This window comes from Drosophila elegans, unplaced genomic scaffold, assembly GCF_018152505.1.
Source record: "Drosophila elegans isolate 14027-0461.03 unplaced genomic scaffold, ASM1815250v1 contig_133, whole genome shotgun sequence".
NCBI lineage: Eukaryota > Metazoa > Arthropoda > Insecta > Diptera > Drosophilidae > Drosophila > Drosophila elegans.
Window position 1 is genome coordinate 1,633,437 of NW_024545499.1, and position 17,064 is coordinate 1,650,500.

The 17,064-nt window shown below is 43.6% G+C and overlaps 1 protein-coding gene across 50 annotated transcripts in view; it reads right to left on the minus strand.

The window, feature by feature from the left end:
• The window catches only part of LOC108149589 (Down syndrome cell adhesion molecule-like protein Dscam2), a 66,673-nt gene that overhangs the window by 34,044 nt on the left and 15,565 nt on the right, over window positions 1-17,064 (minus strand). For 17 of the 50 annotated variants that reach the window (XM_017277240.2, XM_017277239.2, XM_017277233.2 and 14 more), the window contains exons 3-6: window positions 15,782-16,126; window positions 11,469-11,639; window positions 8,999-9,148; window positions 7,217-7,349 (exon numbers count right to left, since the gene is read on the minus strand). In XM_017277240.2, the coding sequence (XP_017132729.1) occupies window positions 7,217-7,349; window positions 8,999-9,148; window positions 11,469-11,639; window positions 15,782-16,126 (799 nt within the window). Of the gene's footprint in view, window positions 1-1,303; window positions 1,425-1,530; window positions 1,655-2,131; window positions 2,256-2,536; window positions 2,661-2,945; window positions 3,070-3,358; window positions 3,483-3,779; window positions 3,904-4,192; window positions 4,317-4,803; window positions 4,928-5,004; window positions 5,132-5,218; window positions 5,346-6,156; window positions 6,281-6,579; window positions 6,704-6,807; window positions 6,932-7,007; window positions 7,132-7,216; window positions 7,350-7,421; window positions 7,546-7,860; window positions 7,985-8,998; window positions 9,149-10,319; window positions 10,491-10,629; window positions 10,789-10,891; window positions 11,063-11,180; window positions 11,349-11,468; window positions 11,640-11,759; window positions 11,922-12,031; window positions 12,194-12,307; window positions 12,470-12,602; window positions 12,774-13,208; window positions 13,371-13,741; window positions 13,904-14,064; window positions 14,227-15,781; window positions 16,127-17,064 lie in introns of all 50 variants that reach the window. The other 33 variants (XM_017277273.2, XM_017277243.2, XM_017277241.2 and 30 more) reach the window with 31 other exon arrangements.

Genomic DNA, 17,064 nt, shown 5'->3' on the forward strand with positions numbered 1-17,064 from the left:
GCATGCGCAGGGGCAAGAGAGGGAGAGAGAGAGTTACAGCGCGAGAGCGAACCAGCTGAGCGCCGGGTTTGTTTACAAACTGCGTACTCACACCAGTGCAAAATAAAAACAAGGGGAAAGAGGCATCACGCACACATGCATGGCTATGTTTACGATGCTCTCTTCCTCCCATTCCGTTTTTGGTTTGTTTACGTAGCTTACTTTTCTGCTTACCCAAGTGTGGGTGTTCGCCTATTTTGTTTGTGTTTTGCTTTGCGCGCGCATTTTTATGAATGAACCCTCCTACCCGCGAGCATCACCTCCCCCTCTTTAAACCAAAGTTGGGGGCAAGAGTTCACACTTCTTATGCATAATTTATGTCACGATTGGAAGGGCTCTCAAAGCGCCGGAGAATCTGACCTGCTAATGGGCACCGGATATGCCTGGGCGGGACAAAGGAGCACTATGTCCATGCCGCAACGCCTCTCGATACCGGACCACTTGGTGTCCACCGAAAGTACTGGAGCTTTGGCCGAAATGGGTTCTGCAGAAAATGACGAAGGTTTGGAGCAGCACGGATAATCAAGAATGTTTGGGAAAGGGAAAACTTCATAATTTGAGACTCCGTAAAGAGCAGATTTTTCTTATCTGATCTTACGGTTTTAAACAAAAATGTTGAATTATTTCTGACTTCTGCGTTATTCTAAACTTGTAAACTAATTGTTTCAGGCATTAAAAACCATTTATTTATATAACTTGCCTTAAAGCACTAAAATAAAATCGTTAGATAATCACACCTAAGGCAACCTCTACTGCACCTTTCATTTAAAGAATACAGAGTAAATTAAGAAGCACTTTGGTCTAACCTAAAGGCGGGAACTGGAAAGGCCTGGGCGGGACAGAACAGGGCCAGATTGGTGGATAACATTCTTTCGATCCAAGAGCGCTTAATGTCATTCGAAAGCAGAGTGGGAGCCTTACCCCCAACAGGTTCTGCAAAAACAATTTACCAAATTTACAAAGTAGAATAATAAACAAAATCGAAACCTAAGCCTGATGTTGGTTGAAGGGATGCAACAGAACCCACCTAAAGCTGGGGGCGGGATAGCCCTGCGCTGGACAAAGTATAGCGGTGGTAGCCGAGGACTCCACTATGTTGGGCTTATAGGTAAGTGCATTTATCTTTGGCGGACTGCTGCTTATCGGCTCTAAAAAATAAAATTGCTACGTTTTAATTTCAGACATATCGTAACACTCTTAAGCTGCCAGAATGTGGGAATATCGTTTCTCTATTTAAAACGGAATTATTCTTTGATGAACCAACCTAAAACTGGGAGCAGGATACCCCTGAGCTGGACACAATATCGAGAGATCGGTGTGACCAGAAACCACCAAAGGCCGCGACTGCAATGGCGGCACCTTGGGAGCAGTGCTAGAAACGGGCTCTATAAAAAGAGATTAAAGCCAAAAGTTAATTTTTGCTATAACTACACCTGCCTAATATTTAACTGCCTGAAAATTGCAAGTATTTGGGATTTCTTCAAGGTTTACCTAAACACTGGCACTGGATAGCCTTGGGCAGGACATAAAAGCGCCAAAGTCGAGGAACCCGCATAGGTCTTCATATCGAACTTTGCCAGCGATACCACTTTGGGTACAGTACTGCTAATGGGCTCTGCAATTTTTAGATACAATTTGAACTAAGGATAACGTTAAGGCATTACAAAACTCCTGAATGTTGGGCCTCACCTAAAAGCCGGCACTGGAAAACCCTGCGCAGGACACATTATGGCCACAATTCCACCTAGCCGTACGTATTCAATATTTGTTTTTTGAATAAGCGCCACTCTTGGAGCAGCTCCACTAATAGGCTCTGGAAAAATTAATCAGAACATTCCAAATCGATTTCATACACAACCCCAATTGAAAACTGCCTGAATAGGCTAAGGAAATCACCTGAAAAATGGAACTGGATAGGCCTGGGCCGGACAAAGTAGGGTCCCACTGCCCATCAGGGCAATATCCACATTCCGGGTCTTATCGCCGGAGGTGAGTCGTGGACCCACACTCCCAACAGGCTCTATAAAATATCAGGCATATAGAAATAAAACCAATCAAAGCTGAAAACTGCCCAAAACGCTTGGAGATTTACCTAAAAAAAGGTACCGGATAGGCTTGGCCAGGACAAAAGAGGGTAAAACTGGCAGACAGACGAGCCTCGGCATTCTTCAGACGATTCTCTACACTTATTTTGGGCGCCACGCTGCCAACAGGCTCTACAAAAAATAGTCAATTTGGTTTTAAAATGATATTCAAATTTTTACTGAAATCTGCCTGAATGGTTTGGTTTACCTAAACGATGGTACCGGATACGATTGGGCTGGACAAAAGAGAGTCAGGGTGGCATGGGATGGGGCCCCAGCGTCCTTGAGACGTTCTCCCACGCTAATTTTGGGTCCTACACTGCCAACCGGCTCTGAAAGAGAGTGCTTATTGAGAAATTCACCAAACTAAACTCAAGTGAAAACTGCCTGAGGGAACGACGTGCGGGTCTCACCTAAATGCAGGAACCGGATAGGATTGGGCCGGACAAAATATACTCAAATCTCCCTGCTGCGGAACCTCGGCGTCCTTGCGACGCTCACCCACACTGATCTTGGGTGGCACACTGCCCACGGGCTCTGAAACCAAGAAAGTGCGGAGTGAGCATCTGGTATGTCTATGCTTACATTGAAAACTGCCCAAGTAACTCGACAATAATGGATTTCACCTGCCACTCAAATAACTTTTTCAAGGGATGGAGGAGGCCTTGTGTCCCGTTTGCGTGACACTGAATGGGTTTAATCGGGCGGCAGCTCTGGTCACAATGCTAATTAGAGTTTGGAGCCAATGAGGCTTGGCGGCCTAATCTCGGCTCACTTGTAATTGGAAAACTTTGGACAAGCCGCGTATTAGCAACAAGTTACCTATAGAAGGGCACGGGGTAGGCCTGGGCAGGACAGAAAATGGCTATTGTCCTGCCTTGGCGGATGCTGTCGTGACTGAAGCCGTCCTTTTTGTTGACACGCGGGGCCACGCTGCCCACAGGCTCTATAGTTTATGGGGTAAGAAATGTCAAGAAGTTAAACAACTGCCTGAAGAGAAGTGGGGAATACAGACTCGACGATGACCCACCTATAAAAGGGAACTGGAAAGGACTGGGCCGGACAACGAAGTGCCGCAATAGCACCAACGGCAATACGATCGTGACTGAACTCATCGTTTTTATTCACTTTTGGCGCCACACTGCCAACAGGCTCTGAAAGAATTTCGATTTGCGTAAGTCCAACCTGGCTAATGAAAACTGATTGAAGATGGAAATCTGAGCACTCGACATTACCTATAAACAGGCACCGGATAGGACTGAGCAGGACACTGAATAGAGATTGTCATCGAGCTCTTTATGCGGTCGTGATTGAACTCATCCTTGCGATTTACCCGCGGAGCAACACTACCAATTGGTTCTATAAAAAGTTGGGTTTTAGTTTCGTTTCAATTGAACTGACTGAATGAATGGGTGCCCGTACATGACAACGTATATTTAAAGCATTTACCTATAGGCTGGGACTGGATAGGATTGAGCAGGGCAAAGCAAGGCCAGTGAGCCGTTGGATTTGGCTACAAATATGCCCACTTTATCTTTTATTTCAACTTTAGGCGCCACACTGCCAACGGGCTCTGAAAGTAAAGTTTTTCAAGTCTATCTCTACCTTCTTGAAAGTAAGCCCGGACCTAATGGGAAGTACTCAACAATGTTTTACCTAAACGCTGGCATTGGATATCCCTGAGCCTTGCATAACAAGTTCAATGTATTTCGCGATACCCTGATATTGACACCAAATTTGTCTTGCATATCAACTTTAGGCGCCACACTGCCAACAGGCTCTGAAATGTAATTTAATTAATGTCTACAACTAAAACTCCTGATGTTGAAGTATGTTGGGCTGTACTTAACAATGTGTTTACCTAAAAGCTGGCATAGGAAATCCTTGAGCCTTGCAGAACAAATTCAAGGACTTATTCGAACTTCTGATGGTAAAATCCATCTTATCATGCATATCAACCTTGGGCGCCACACTGCCCACGGGTTCTGCAATGGTTTTTTAAGCGAAAGATTGTAAGACTGGCAAAACACATCGAAAACTGCCTGAGAAACACAGGAGGATAGTCCTACCTATAAGCTGGCATGGGATACGACTGAGCTGGGCACAATAAACTCAAGGCTTGACCCCGGGGCTTGTCCAGCCAAGTAATTCGATCTTTAACATCAACTTTTGGCGCTACACTTCCCACGGGCTCTGCAATAATTAAAGAGTTTGTTAAAGTAAACTCTTAGATTGATTCATGAAAACTGCCTGAGGAAGAAGGATTGATAACAAAGCTTACCGGGCGCTTGGCATTGGAAAGGACTGAGCTGGACAAAGCAAGTTGAGGGAGCTGCCCCCGGGTTTGTCCACCCATTTGATCCGATCGTTGGGATCCACTTTGGGAGCCACACTGCCCACAGGCTCTACAAAGATTTGTCATGAGTTTCTCCACTCTTACTCCTAGATAAACTGCCTAAACGTTGGAACACAGAGCCCAGAAACTCACCGAAATGCCGGCACCGGATATGACTGAGCTGGGCAAACTATCGATAGACTGTTATCCAAAGCCACCCGAGCGTAGTTAATCTCGTCTTTAACATCAACTTTTGGAGCGACACTACCAACAGGTTCTAGGGAAAGTTTTCTATTTAGTTTCCCTCAGCAAAAAAAAATCTGAATGTTGGACTAGGTTTGTTACCTAAAGAGCGGCATGGGATACGATTGGGCAGGACAAATAAGAGCCTTGGATGCCCCCAATCGAGTCCTGGCGAATGTAAACTCATCACGAGTATCCACTTTGGGTGCGACTGAGCCTACGGGTTCTGGTTTGGAGTGAAATGTACGTTATTAGTCGCCCAATTATAACAACTGAATGTTGGCGGAGGGTTTCGGAACTGACCTAACAATGGGTACTGGATATGCCTGACCAGGGCATTGCATGGAAAAGTCCTCTGCTAGCTTCACTTGGAGCACTTGAAACTTGTCGTGCAGACTTGTAATCTTGGGCGGAACAGATCCAATTGGCTCTATGAATCGAAAGGTAAATAATTAAAGTCAACTCTTTGGAAAACTTTCCTACCTAGAATGTTGTGATAGAACGAAACGACACCCACCTAACGATCGGCACAGGATAGGCCTGACCTGGACACTGCATGGCAAAGTCACTTTCCAGTTTGACCTGCATAAGTTGGAACTTATCGTTGATATTGTTGATTTTTGGCGGCACTGAGCCGATCGGTTCTGGAATATTAATCATAATGAAAGCCTAAATAAACCTTAAACCCACAAAATGTCTGAAAAGATGTTGGGATAGGCATACCTATTGATGGGCACGGGGAAAGCCTGACCAGGGCACTGCATTGCATATTTCGTGCCCAAGGAGACCTCCATTGTACGAACTCTCTCCAAGAGGTTCAACTTCGGAGGCACAGAAGCAACGGGCTCTAAGCAAAACATAAGTCATTAGAGTCTGGGATAATGTCCGACAAATCTGCCCAAATGTTGGAAGCATTTCTGCGAATTGACCAGCATTGAAGTCATTGTAGATTCTTGAATTACCTACCTATAGGCGGGAATGGGAAACGACTGGGCTGGACATTTTAGGCTTAAGCTCCTGCCCACATAGCCACGGGCATTAGCCACTTCGTCATCTATGCTAACTTTGGGTGGCACGCTGCCAATGGGTTCTGAAAAGGCAGCAACGATTGGAAACTAAGCAAAACTAAGCTAATCTTAAACTGACTGAATTGGGATAGGCCTTATTGAATAATCACTTTAATGGCACTGTCTGAAGCTAGGAGAACACCCTCAAATCGGGAAACGTTCCAAATTGATGGCATGCAATGGCGCACCTGTGGGCTGGCATCGGATATGACTGGGCCGGGCAAAGCAAAGCGAATCCGATTCCCCGGGAAATCTCGCGTGTTTGCAGTTTGTCCTGCACATTTATTTTCGGCTTGACAGAGCCAACGGGTTCTATGGGCAAAACATGAGTGAGCGTCACGGAGGAGCTAGAAAAACTGCCTGATGTTGCTGGGAATCGGAAACCCACCTGAAGGATGGCGTTGGATACGACTGAGCCATGCAGAGGAGGGCATAACTGCTGGACAGCTCCACGTCTATGAACTGGTGCTTGTCCTGGAGAGTCACCTTGGGTCGGACACTGCCTACGGGTTCTAAAATTGAGAAAGTTGGGAATGCCCTTAGTTCAACTGACTGAATGCTTAAACTAACAAAAGCCCCATGGAAGCTTACTTGAAAATGGGCATGGGATACGACTGCACCGGGCACTGAATGTTGAAGCTTGTGCCGCTCTGTATCTGCATCATTTTAAAGCGCTCTAGAAAATTTAACTTGGGCGCAACACTGCCAACGGGTTCTAAAAATGGGAAAATCTTTAAGCTATTCTGGCGGCCTTCATAGACAATAATTCGCACATGATTCGTGAATGTTGGGCTAAGGGGCTTAAATTTACCTAGAAATTGGCTGCGGATACGCTTGGGCTGGGCATAGAAGACTTAAACTAAGCAATCTTTTGACCTTTACATGCTTAAGGTCGTCGGAATTCGTTATCTTAGGACTGACACTACCAATAGGCTCTGCAACAGAAAAAAATAGTTAATCTTCTAACAAGACTCCTATACTATCTATTGAAACTGCCCAAAGGAACGGGAATTCTGGGTTTGCTCTAGGCAACATTTACCTAAAGAAAGGCTGCGGATATCCTTGAGCTGGACAAAGTATGCTCAAGTCTTGGCCGCTTTTTCCCTTAAGATGCTTGAAATCTTCACCAGTGTTTATCTTGGGGCTCACACTGCCAACAGGCTCTACAAAGAAATTATCGAGTTTGGTTGAAGGCCAACAAATTCTATGATATACTGCCTGAGATGGGAAGGGATTTACCTGTAAACAGGCACTGGGTATGCCTGAGCTGGACAAAGAAGTGTCACACTAGCCTCAAGCTTGACTTTTACTGTTCGCGAATCATCGCCTGATGTGAGTTTAGGACCAACACTGCCAACAGGTTCTTAAAGAGAGATTCGGAAGTGAATAAAGCTTTCTTTAAGATCTACAATCTGCCTGAAGTTGGGGATATAAAAATGAAAATGTACCTAAAGAAGGGCACTGGATAGGCTTGAGCAGGACACATAAGTGTTACACTGCCCATTTCAGGAACCCGAATGAGAGTTATGTGCTCCTGATTGCCATTGCCATTCAGCTGGGGACTGACACTGCCCACAGGCTCTGTCGAATATAGAATGTGGTTAGGTCGGTAATGAATTCTGTTATCGGGCCTAAATGTTGGGTTGGGATTACCTAAAGAAGGGCACCGGATAGGCCTGAGCCGGGCAAAGAAGAGTGGCACTTGCTGCCAGGTACACTTTGAGAATCCGCGACTCATCTCCGCTGGTGAGACGTGGCCCAACACTGGCAACAGGCTCTATGAAACGGAGAACAGGAACCCAATAGTACCAAATATATTGTAAAAAAAAACGCCATCAGTTGGGACAGGCGGTCGTCTTACCTAAAGAATGGCACTGGATACGACTGAGCTGGACACAACATGGTGGTGGCTTGGCCAGCGGAAAACTGGACAACCTTAATGTCATTACCAGAGAGCAGTCTGGGCCCAGCACTGGCAATGGGTTCTTAAAAGATTTAGAGGGGAGATGAAACTTAAAGCGCGGGAATACCCAAATCGGAATCTCAATTGGAAACTGACGCAAGTTGGTTCGGATCAGGATGATAGTCCTACCTAAACAAGGGAGCTGGATAGGCCTGTGCGGGACAGAGAAGGGTTTGACTAGAACCTTCGACTCCCGTAAAACTGCTGCTGGTCAGAGTGTTGGGAAACTTGGGTGAAACCCTGCCAACTGGTTCTGTGGATGAAGCGAAATTGTTTAAAGTTAATAGCCTTACAGATAATGCCAATAAATAGAGATAGATCAAGAACTGAAAAGTGACTTACCTTGGGCGCAGTTCGAAAGAGAATAGTAAGGAAAAGTTGCCAAGGTCTTGGACTTGAATTGAAATCAACCGTGACGTTGCCTTTAACTTGGTTTACTTAAGAACGGACCACACCTACTCTATTCGGCTTTATTTCAAGCTCTCATCATTGTCGAGTACCCTATCCCAACATTCAGGCAGTTTTCAATTTAGACTTAGACTACAGCAACAATTCTTTGTGCAAGGCCCCAATTGGACCAACTGTTTTTAAAATTATAAACACACGTATGTTGTAGGAACACATGTCACACACGTAATCCGTTAATTTGAGAATTCAATTTGCACAAAGAAAGAGATTTTAAGCAAAAAATCTTTTTGATTGCCTTCAAAAAAAACTAAAAGAATTGTTGCTTTTATTTTATAAATTTATTTAGAAACTGCAAGTGGTATTTATTCACAATTACTATGCAATTTCCAAACAAAACTTATTTATATTATCTTTAGCATCAAATATTTGAAACGTGTCTCAATATTCTTGTTTTATATCTTAAAATGGATAAATATTGTTAAACATTTTAAATGTTACATTTTTTTTCAATGCTCTTTTGTTATATTTCAAATACTTGATGTCAATCTGAGAATAGAAACAAATCGTAATTCAAATACATTTTTCAGTTAACGATTTGTGACTTTTCTGTTAATCCTTTGAGGGAGTAAACTTCAAATAATATGTAAGGAATATCATAACATTTAGTTAAATTGTAAATTTTTATGTCGTTTGAAATTTACTCTACTCAAAGGAAACTTCAGTTATTACTTAAAATTTTAGGAAAATCAGTATCAATTTAATTGCAAATTTTGCAAAATTTAGTTGACAAACAAATATTAATAACTGAAGTTTTTCAATAAGACATATGTTAAGAAATTGGCCAACCAGGCGGACTTACCTGTGATGACCAAGCGTCCCTTTGTGGCACTCAAGCGGGTCTCTCCTGTCAGACGATGCTTTGTTCGGCACTGGTAGCTCTTGTAACCATCCTCAGGACCAACCTCACGAATGTGCAACTCTCCAGAAGGCAGTACTAGATATTTTCCATCTGATCACAGAATGGTGAATACAGAAGCCATGGTAAAAATAGAAATGTTAGTAATGTTTTTCAGCCACTTTGGCAAACTAAGCTTATTTACATTTAGGTACATGAAAATAAAATCAATTAACAAGCGTGCATTTAATTGATTTTATTCGCAATAATTTAAAAGTCACGCGGCCTTTATTCACTTGATTTGTATTTGATATTGAGTGTAATGTTCTACTTCTCATTCTCAAAAAGTTCTCAACGTTAATCGTTGCCCATGCAATGTGACTTTTAAATGATTAACGCTAAATTTACATTTTAAGACTGAATGAGGAGCTATTGTAGTTAAGTAAGCTATACACTTTTTATTTAAAATACTTTTGTTTCGGAACAGTTTTTTAGTTCTCCTTCAGTCTTATTTAAGGAACTTTGTTCAAATTTAGATTTTCTTCAATACTTTTGTTTTTAATGGATCGATTTAATTTCAACAGAGTTCCGTTCTTACATTTTAACTATACACCAGCAATGCAAAGAATTTGTAGTATAAACAAATCGAATTGAGCCCGAATGATTGATGGCTAACTATTTACAATTTGGCTAGAGAAACAAATTTACATCTCTTACATTTAAATGGATTTCTTTCGATTTATAATCCACAAATTCCCTGGCATTGTATTTTATTCTACACATGCATCAGCAAAAATGCCAATAACCTAAGATGATATGCGTATTACATATTCTATATATATTTGTGATATATATACAACAATGCTTTGATTATTCTTTTAAAATGAAACGTATGTACAGATTGTTAGATGGTTGAATGTTTATTAGCATTTTTGCATGTATTTACACTACTCTATTTACTCAACGCTACGTTCAACTACATGAAGGGGTTTCGGATTTTTTTGGGCAAGCCAGGAGCGACTCATGGAGTTGTGGGAAGGGAAAACAAATAAAAGGTTGGGATAGGAAAAAGTAAAAAATAAAAAGGAGAAACGGACAGAAAGACAGAAAGAAAGACAAATAAATGCAAATCGAAAGCCTAGCAGCGCTGAACATGAAAAACGATCCCATTAGATACTCTAAAGAGACCAGATCGAGACAAGATCGAAGCGAACCGAATTGGATAGGAGGCGCAGGATGTTACGGAGGAGTGGGCAATGCGAGAGCTCTTAAACTGTTAATTTACCGCTTTCCGCGATATCCTCCTCGGGATAGATAACTCGCTCCTCGTCCTCCACCCACGAATCGACCACTATGAAATCGGCCACAAAACTGGGAATGTGGCACTTTAGGATGGCGCTATTGCCCCTCAGTATGGACTCGTCCATGACATTGACGGTGTAGGACTGTGGCACAACTGCAAAGTTTATGGAGAGATTGGTTGAGTGGGATGAGGGAATAAAATCATAGGGATTAAAGTGGCGTCAGTTGAGGGATCCCCATTCATGTGGCTAAGCGAATTGGATGATGCACGTCTACGAAAACCTGGCTCCTACCAGTGATGTTCTTCGTGAAGACCTCGCCCTCGGTATCGATCCAATCGGTTATGTCTATGTGATCCGCCACAAAGGAGGGCGTCTGGCACTTGAAAATCGCAGCGTTGCCCTTGATCACATACTCGTCGTAGACTTGCGACTCGAAAAACTGTTGTACGACTGCAAAACGGGAAGTGCGTAACTAAAATCGGGACTGGGAAGGGTCTATGGGTAGGGAGTTTCGTACTCTAACTAAGCTAAAGCCGAAGATCTTAAGGGTTACCAATGGAGTCGTCTGGTAGGGGCCTCAGTATCTCAACGCCTTCCTCATCAATCCAACCCTCGACATCAATGAAATCTGCCACGAATGAAGGCACCAGGCACTTTAAAGTGGCAGAATTGCCACGCAGCACAAACTCATCGATGACCCGTGTCTGGTAGAACTGGTGGACAACTGAAGGAAATCAGAGCGAACTTGGTGAAATAAAAACTAAAGGATAGGGGATGGGTAACTGGAGAGTTATGTCTAGAGGAGCCAAAGAGAGCTAGAGCAAAGAAAGCTGGGCAAGTACCCGTCTCCTCGGCATTGTTGGGATAGTAGTTGCGACCCTCCGAGTCCAGCCAGAGATCGACGAACACAAAGTCCGCCACGTAGGAGGGGATCTCACATTTCATCACCACGGAGTTTCCCCTAATGACGTACTCATTGTCTGCCTCCGATTCGTAGCTTTGAATGACCACTAAGCCGAAAAAAATAACATAAAATAGCGTGAAAGATGGGTTGGGAAAGCAGAGATGTGGGAGCTAGGACCTAGTGCAACTCTTATCCGAATTATCCGATATATACTGATTAGACTGACCATAGGCGGTGGTGGCATTGTTGCGCCACAACTCGGTACCCTCCTCGTCCACCCAGGCCTCAACCTGCACGAAATCGGCCACGAACGAAGGTATCTTACACTTTACCACCGCCGCGTTGCCTTTAATCACATATTCATTCTCGGCCTCGGTTATGTAGAACTGTGAAACGACTTTGAATCGAAAAAAAAATTATAAACGAACAAAGGGAAAGCAGGGAAAAACTAGGAATGGAGTGGGTGAAATCACTAAATTAAGCCTAAAACTAATGACAAAATATCTTCGCATCGCACCGTAGTTGTCGGAAAAGGACAAGACGTTGCCCTCTTCATCGATCCAGGACTCCACACGCACAAAATCAGCCACAAACGACGGAATGGAACATTTAAGGACGGCAGCATTACCCCTGATAACATACTCGGTCATAATCTCAGCCTCATAGAACTGATTGACAACTGCAAAAGGTGTGCAATAGCAAACATATATAAAAAGGAAAAAAGGATGGGATAGGAATGAAACCCCCACAAGGTGTTGCCTTTAAACTAAATAAACTCTGGGGTAATACCATAATTCTCAGACGGGAGCAGCTCAGTGCCCTCTTCATCAATCCAGGATTCCACGCGAACAAAATCGGCCACAAACGATGGTATGGAACACTTAAGAACTGCCGCATTGCCCCTAATAACATACTCCATCAGGATGTCAGCGCCGTAAAACTGATTCACAACTGAGATTCGAAAAAGTGCAATGAAACAGAAGCAGAAGCAATTGAAAATGGGTAGGGAATGGGGATCCTGCTTAGAACTAGCATCTTAATTGATTCAACAGTGGATTAATGTACCGAAATCCTCCTCCGGAACATACTCAGTGCCGTCACTGGCCACCCAGGCCTCAACTCGCAGGAAATCGGCCACAAAACTGGGAATAGTGCACTTCAGGACGGCCGTATTGCCGCGAATAACGTACTCGGAAACAACCTCAGCCTCGTAATACTGATTAACGACTGCAAGGCAAGAGTTTTTATGAGGACGAAATGAAAAGAAATGAAATGGCTTAAATGGAAATGATGGGTGTGGTGGGGAAGGGGTCTGGATAGTCCTACATAACCATTAAACTTTGAGATTGTGTTCGTGTACCCGCTCCCTGTTGATCGCCAAGTGAGCCGTAGAGCTGACCCTCTTCATCCTGCCAGGATACGACCTGCACAAAGTCCGCAACAAAGGATGGAATCGAGCACTTCAACACCGCCGCATTGCCCCTTATGACGTACTCGTTGTTGACCTCCGATTCGTAGAACTGTTGCACAACTGAAGGTAAGTTCACACAGCCACTGATTACATAATGAAGGTACAGGGAGGAAGGTGAGGATGGGCGCCAAGAGAACCCAAGTCCACGACTTGCGTGTGGCGGGCGTGTGAAAATGTGAAGCCAGCTAATTGAAACGAGAGTGTCTTCTAACAGCGACAGACAATATCGCGGAGTGCACTTAATGGGACTCTAAGCGCAAGCAGCTTGCTTCCCTGAGAAAGTCCCCGGCCAAGAGGTTAATAATGGTTCTGATAACATGGCTCATCAACACGCAGTCGTCCAAGATAGCGAAGATAAATGCATAAAAAGTAAACATAATAGATGCAGGTGGGGAAGTGGTTAGGTATTTATCCATAATTGTTGTTGTGGCACGCAACTGTACAAACCCTAAGTAAAACTATCCCAAAATGTAAACAAAAAATTAAGAAACAAACCGTATTCGCTGCCTGGCAGAAAGTCCTCGTTCTGATCGGTGTGCCAGGAGACAACGCTCACAAAATCGGCCACGAAGGAGGGGATTTCGCATTTCAAAACTGCCGCATTGCCGCGTATAACATAGGCCTTGTTTACATCGGTGTCGTAGTATTGGGCAACGACTATAACAGCAATAACAGCAATCAAATAAATGCATTTACGTAACGAAACCGAAAATAAAGTAAGTCGGGAAGAACTGAAAACGAAACACTGAAGTATCGAGGGAGCGAAAACGAAGGAGCGAAGGATTTCAAACTGTTCCAGCTACTGCCCAACCAGTGGTGGTTAGTAAAGTTACGTTTTGAGTTCAGTGTGTTGTATATTTTACAGACGTTTAATTAGTGTTGCAGGTTGTCTTTTAACTGTACTTGCACTGTGCACAAGTGTTTCTGTGAGTTTGGCTTTGTAGTGTTGTACAGTAATGGTTAAGGTAGTGCTATTTTTCTATAAGCTCACAAACAGAGACAGTACATCTGTGCACTTAATCACACACCATATTCAGTGCCCGGATAGAAATTCTCTTGTTCATCGCTATGCCAGGATATAACATTCACAAAATCGGCTACAAATGACGGTATATCACATTTCAAGATGGCGGAATTGCCGCGAATGACAAAAGCCTTGTGTATATCCTCTTCGTAGTGTTGGGAAACGACTAAACAGGTAGGAGAAACGAAAATAATAGTGAGTATGAGATTAAAAAAAGGATTGAATGAAGTGTTGATGGAACGGAGGGATTTTCTGTGAAATTCGCGTAAACCCAGCATGCTTTTAGTGGAGCAAAACAATTTTTGACATTGGTAGTTCGGATCGCACCGTATTCCGCGCCCGGAAAGTAGTTCTCCTCCTCATCGGTATGCCAGGATACCACCTCGACGAAATCCGCCACGAACGAGGGAATCAGGCACTTGATGACCGCCGAATTGCCGCGAATCACGTGCTCCTTGTTTACATCTGCCTCGTAGTACTGGGCAACCACTGGGAAAAGTGAAATCATTACCGATTAGCTCGGGCCCATTCTTACTGTCGTTCCCACAAAAGTTCGCGATTCAACCTTGAAAGTGTTTGGGAACTATTGTAAGTCCTAGGAATTTTTGGACTTTATAGCCAAGTTCTGGTTAGAAATTCATTAAACAAAAAACCACTAAACTATCATCGTGTCGTCACCTGACAGCAAAGTTAATTTCAATTAACCAAAATATTTTGTTCGCCAGCCTGGGTTCAGGGTGTAGACCATAACTCATTTGGGCCAACTAGCTCCAAGCCGGCTATGCAGAATGATTTTCCGCGTCTGCGCTTTATTCACACATAAGCATACTATAAAATGATAAATTCCTCCGGTTAATAGGAAGCGAAAGCAAACGACAATAATGATGTCAGGCTTGGGGAACGGGGGACGAAAGGTCGAGAGGTGGTCGGTGTGTTGGGCTAGGTGTGCTGGCTAATTGCCAGGGAACACGTCAGCCGGCGATGAGTAAGCGGGTGGCAAGGCTCCAGCATAATTAGCTAAAATGTGCTCAAGTCTGGCCCATTTAGGCACTGCTTCATGGAAGCGGAAGTGGCTGATACCCAAGGGAGTTGAGTCTGGCCCATAACTCGATCAGCTGGCAGTCCGTCAGCCCCATACGGTGTGCGCTAAATAAGGTGACAATTTCAACATCATCATCATCACCGTCGTCGGTGGAGCTTGCAGCTGTCAAAGGTTCGTGAAGTGACAGTCTCAAATAGCAGGTACAGTCGCTGACAAAACACTGGGAGAGGAAGTGAAGCAGCGCAATCGAATCGATTAAAGTGAAATGCCAACATGCATTAAATTCCCCCAAACGTAGGAAAACTCCACGAAGAAATGTGTGAAATCGTAAGCGTCCGGAAAACTTTGGCAGAGCGTTTGATGGAAATCGAGTTAAAACTCTGTTTTAATTGCCGCAACCGGTGCAACAATAAGTCAAACAAAAGGGGTTAAAGACTGCAAAGAGTGACTTGACACGCAAAGGCAACCGGCAACAAGCAGTCGTGAAGTCTAGGTGTAAAGTAGAGGAGATACGAAACCAACGCTGATATGTCTTCATTTGGGTGTAGCTGCAAAATAATTGGTAAACTTAGGGCAGTGCAATGCTTGGAGTTGATTTTTTCACTTTTAATGTTTACTTTATATTCCATATGCTAATATAAAATTTTCAAAATGTTAAATTAAAACATTAGCTAGTGAACTTAAAATGCACTATAAGCTTATTTTATAGAAACTTCGTTATAGTGTTGATTTTACTTGGAATTTTACTGTCTATTGCCAATAAACCGGGTTTGATTCATAGAGCTTGTGAATTGAACAAGTTTCTTATCGGTTGAAATTAAATTACATACCCTATTAATATCAGCTAATAATGGATTTTAGATTACCAAATTTTGTTATTTCAAAAGTTGTCTTAAATAAAAATAATAAAAACATGTGGAATTTCTCAATATTCAATTCCTTTTCCTGACCAACACACAGCCTGCACTGCCCTCAATTTACCTTTGAACCCTTATAACTTACCGGCGCGCACATGCACGTCCCGGGAGATGATCGATCCGAACTGGTTACGGGCCAGACAGGCGTACACCTGGGCGTGCACCTCCTGGCGGTAATCCTCGGCGCGGAACGGCGGGAAGACCAGCTTGCCGTCGGAGGAGATCTGTCGCAGTCCGGGAACGTCGCCCACGGCGGTGCCGTCGCTGCGGATCCAGATGATCTCGGGCATGGGGTTGCCACTGGACTTGCACTCGATCTCTGCGCCGGTGGAGTTGGAGAAGTCAATGCGATTGGTGGGCTCCTTGAGGAAGACTGGTCCTTTCTGGTCGGCATCTGGGGGATTAGCAGCCAAGCTGTGACTACCAGAAACTGTAATGGAATTAAACGAAAAATCGAAATATAATTGATGAATCAGATATTATACTATCGCAATTGTAAGTTGCAAAGGATATTAAGAATATGATTTCATACAGCCTATAAGCTGAAGTTTTATCATTTAAAAATAGTTTTTAGCTCGCTATTTGTTAATATGCCGACAGAGTTGCCACCCCTAGTTGTGATCAACAAACATTTGGCCACGGTTTATGGTCAGAATATCCGGAGCGGAAGTGCATTCTCATATCCATGTCAACAGTTCGGGTATTGTTCCAGCTTCGTTTGTTTGACAATTGAGTGCCATGGATCAGTGCCTTCCAAGCGCTGGACCCCCAACAAAAGCAGTATTCAGTTCCATAGTTTTTTTTTCTAAACCAGTCGAAGCTCCACTTCCATTTCCACCCACTGCCTGTAGCGGCAAACAAAAGACAAGCAGGCTAAAATCGTTCGTTGACACTTTGCAGACTCCAACCCTCCCCTTCCGCCCCGCAGTTTTTGATGCCGTCACTGTGGCATTGGCAAGCGATTCCATATTTCACTTTATGCATCGCCATGTCGCTTGGAATTCCCCTCGTCCCGCAAATGTTGTTGTGTTGACAACTTTCTGCGCGGTGACACGCCCACCGCACGCCTCTTTTCCATATGTACGGATGCAATTCTCGAGGCGTGCGCCTGCAATTTGTCTAGGGAAAAAGCTATTGTAGGCTTTGTAACCGGCATCCAGACAACTATTTTGTGTTCTGGGAGAAAAAAGATTGCGGGCCACGAACTTAAACATTCCGTATACCAAAAAGTTCAAGTATCGGTTTTAAAAAATAATAAGCTTATGGCAATTATTGCAATGATTATAATTTGGTGCATAAAATAATGTGTTTCAGAGACTGGAAATGTTTTACTTGTACAGCTACTACAGCTAACTACCCTTGACTACT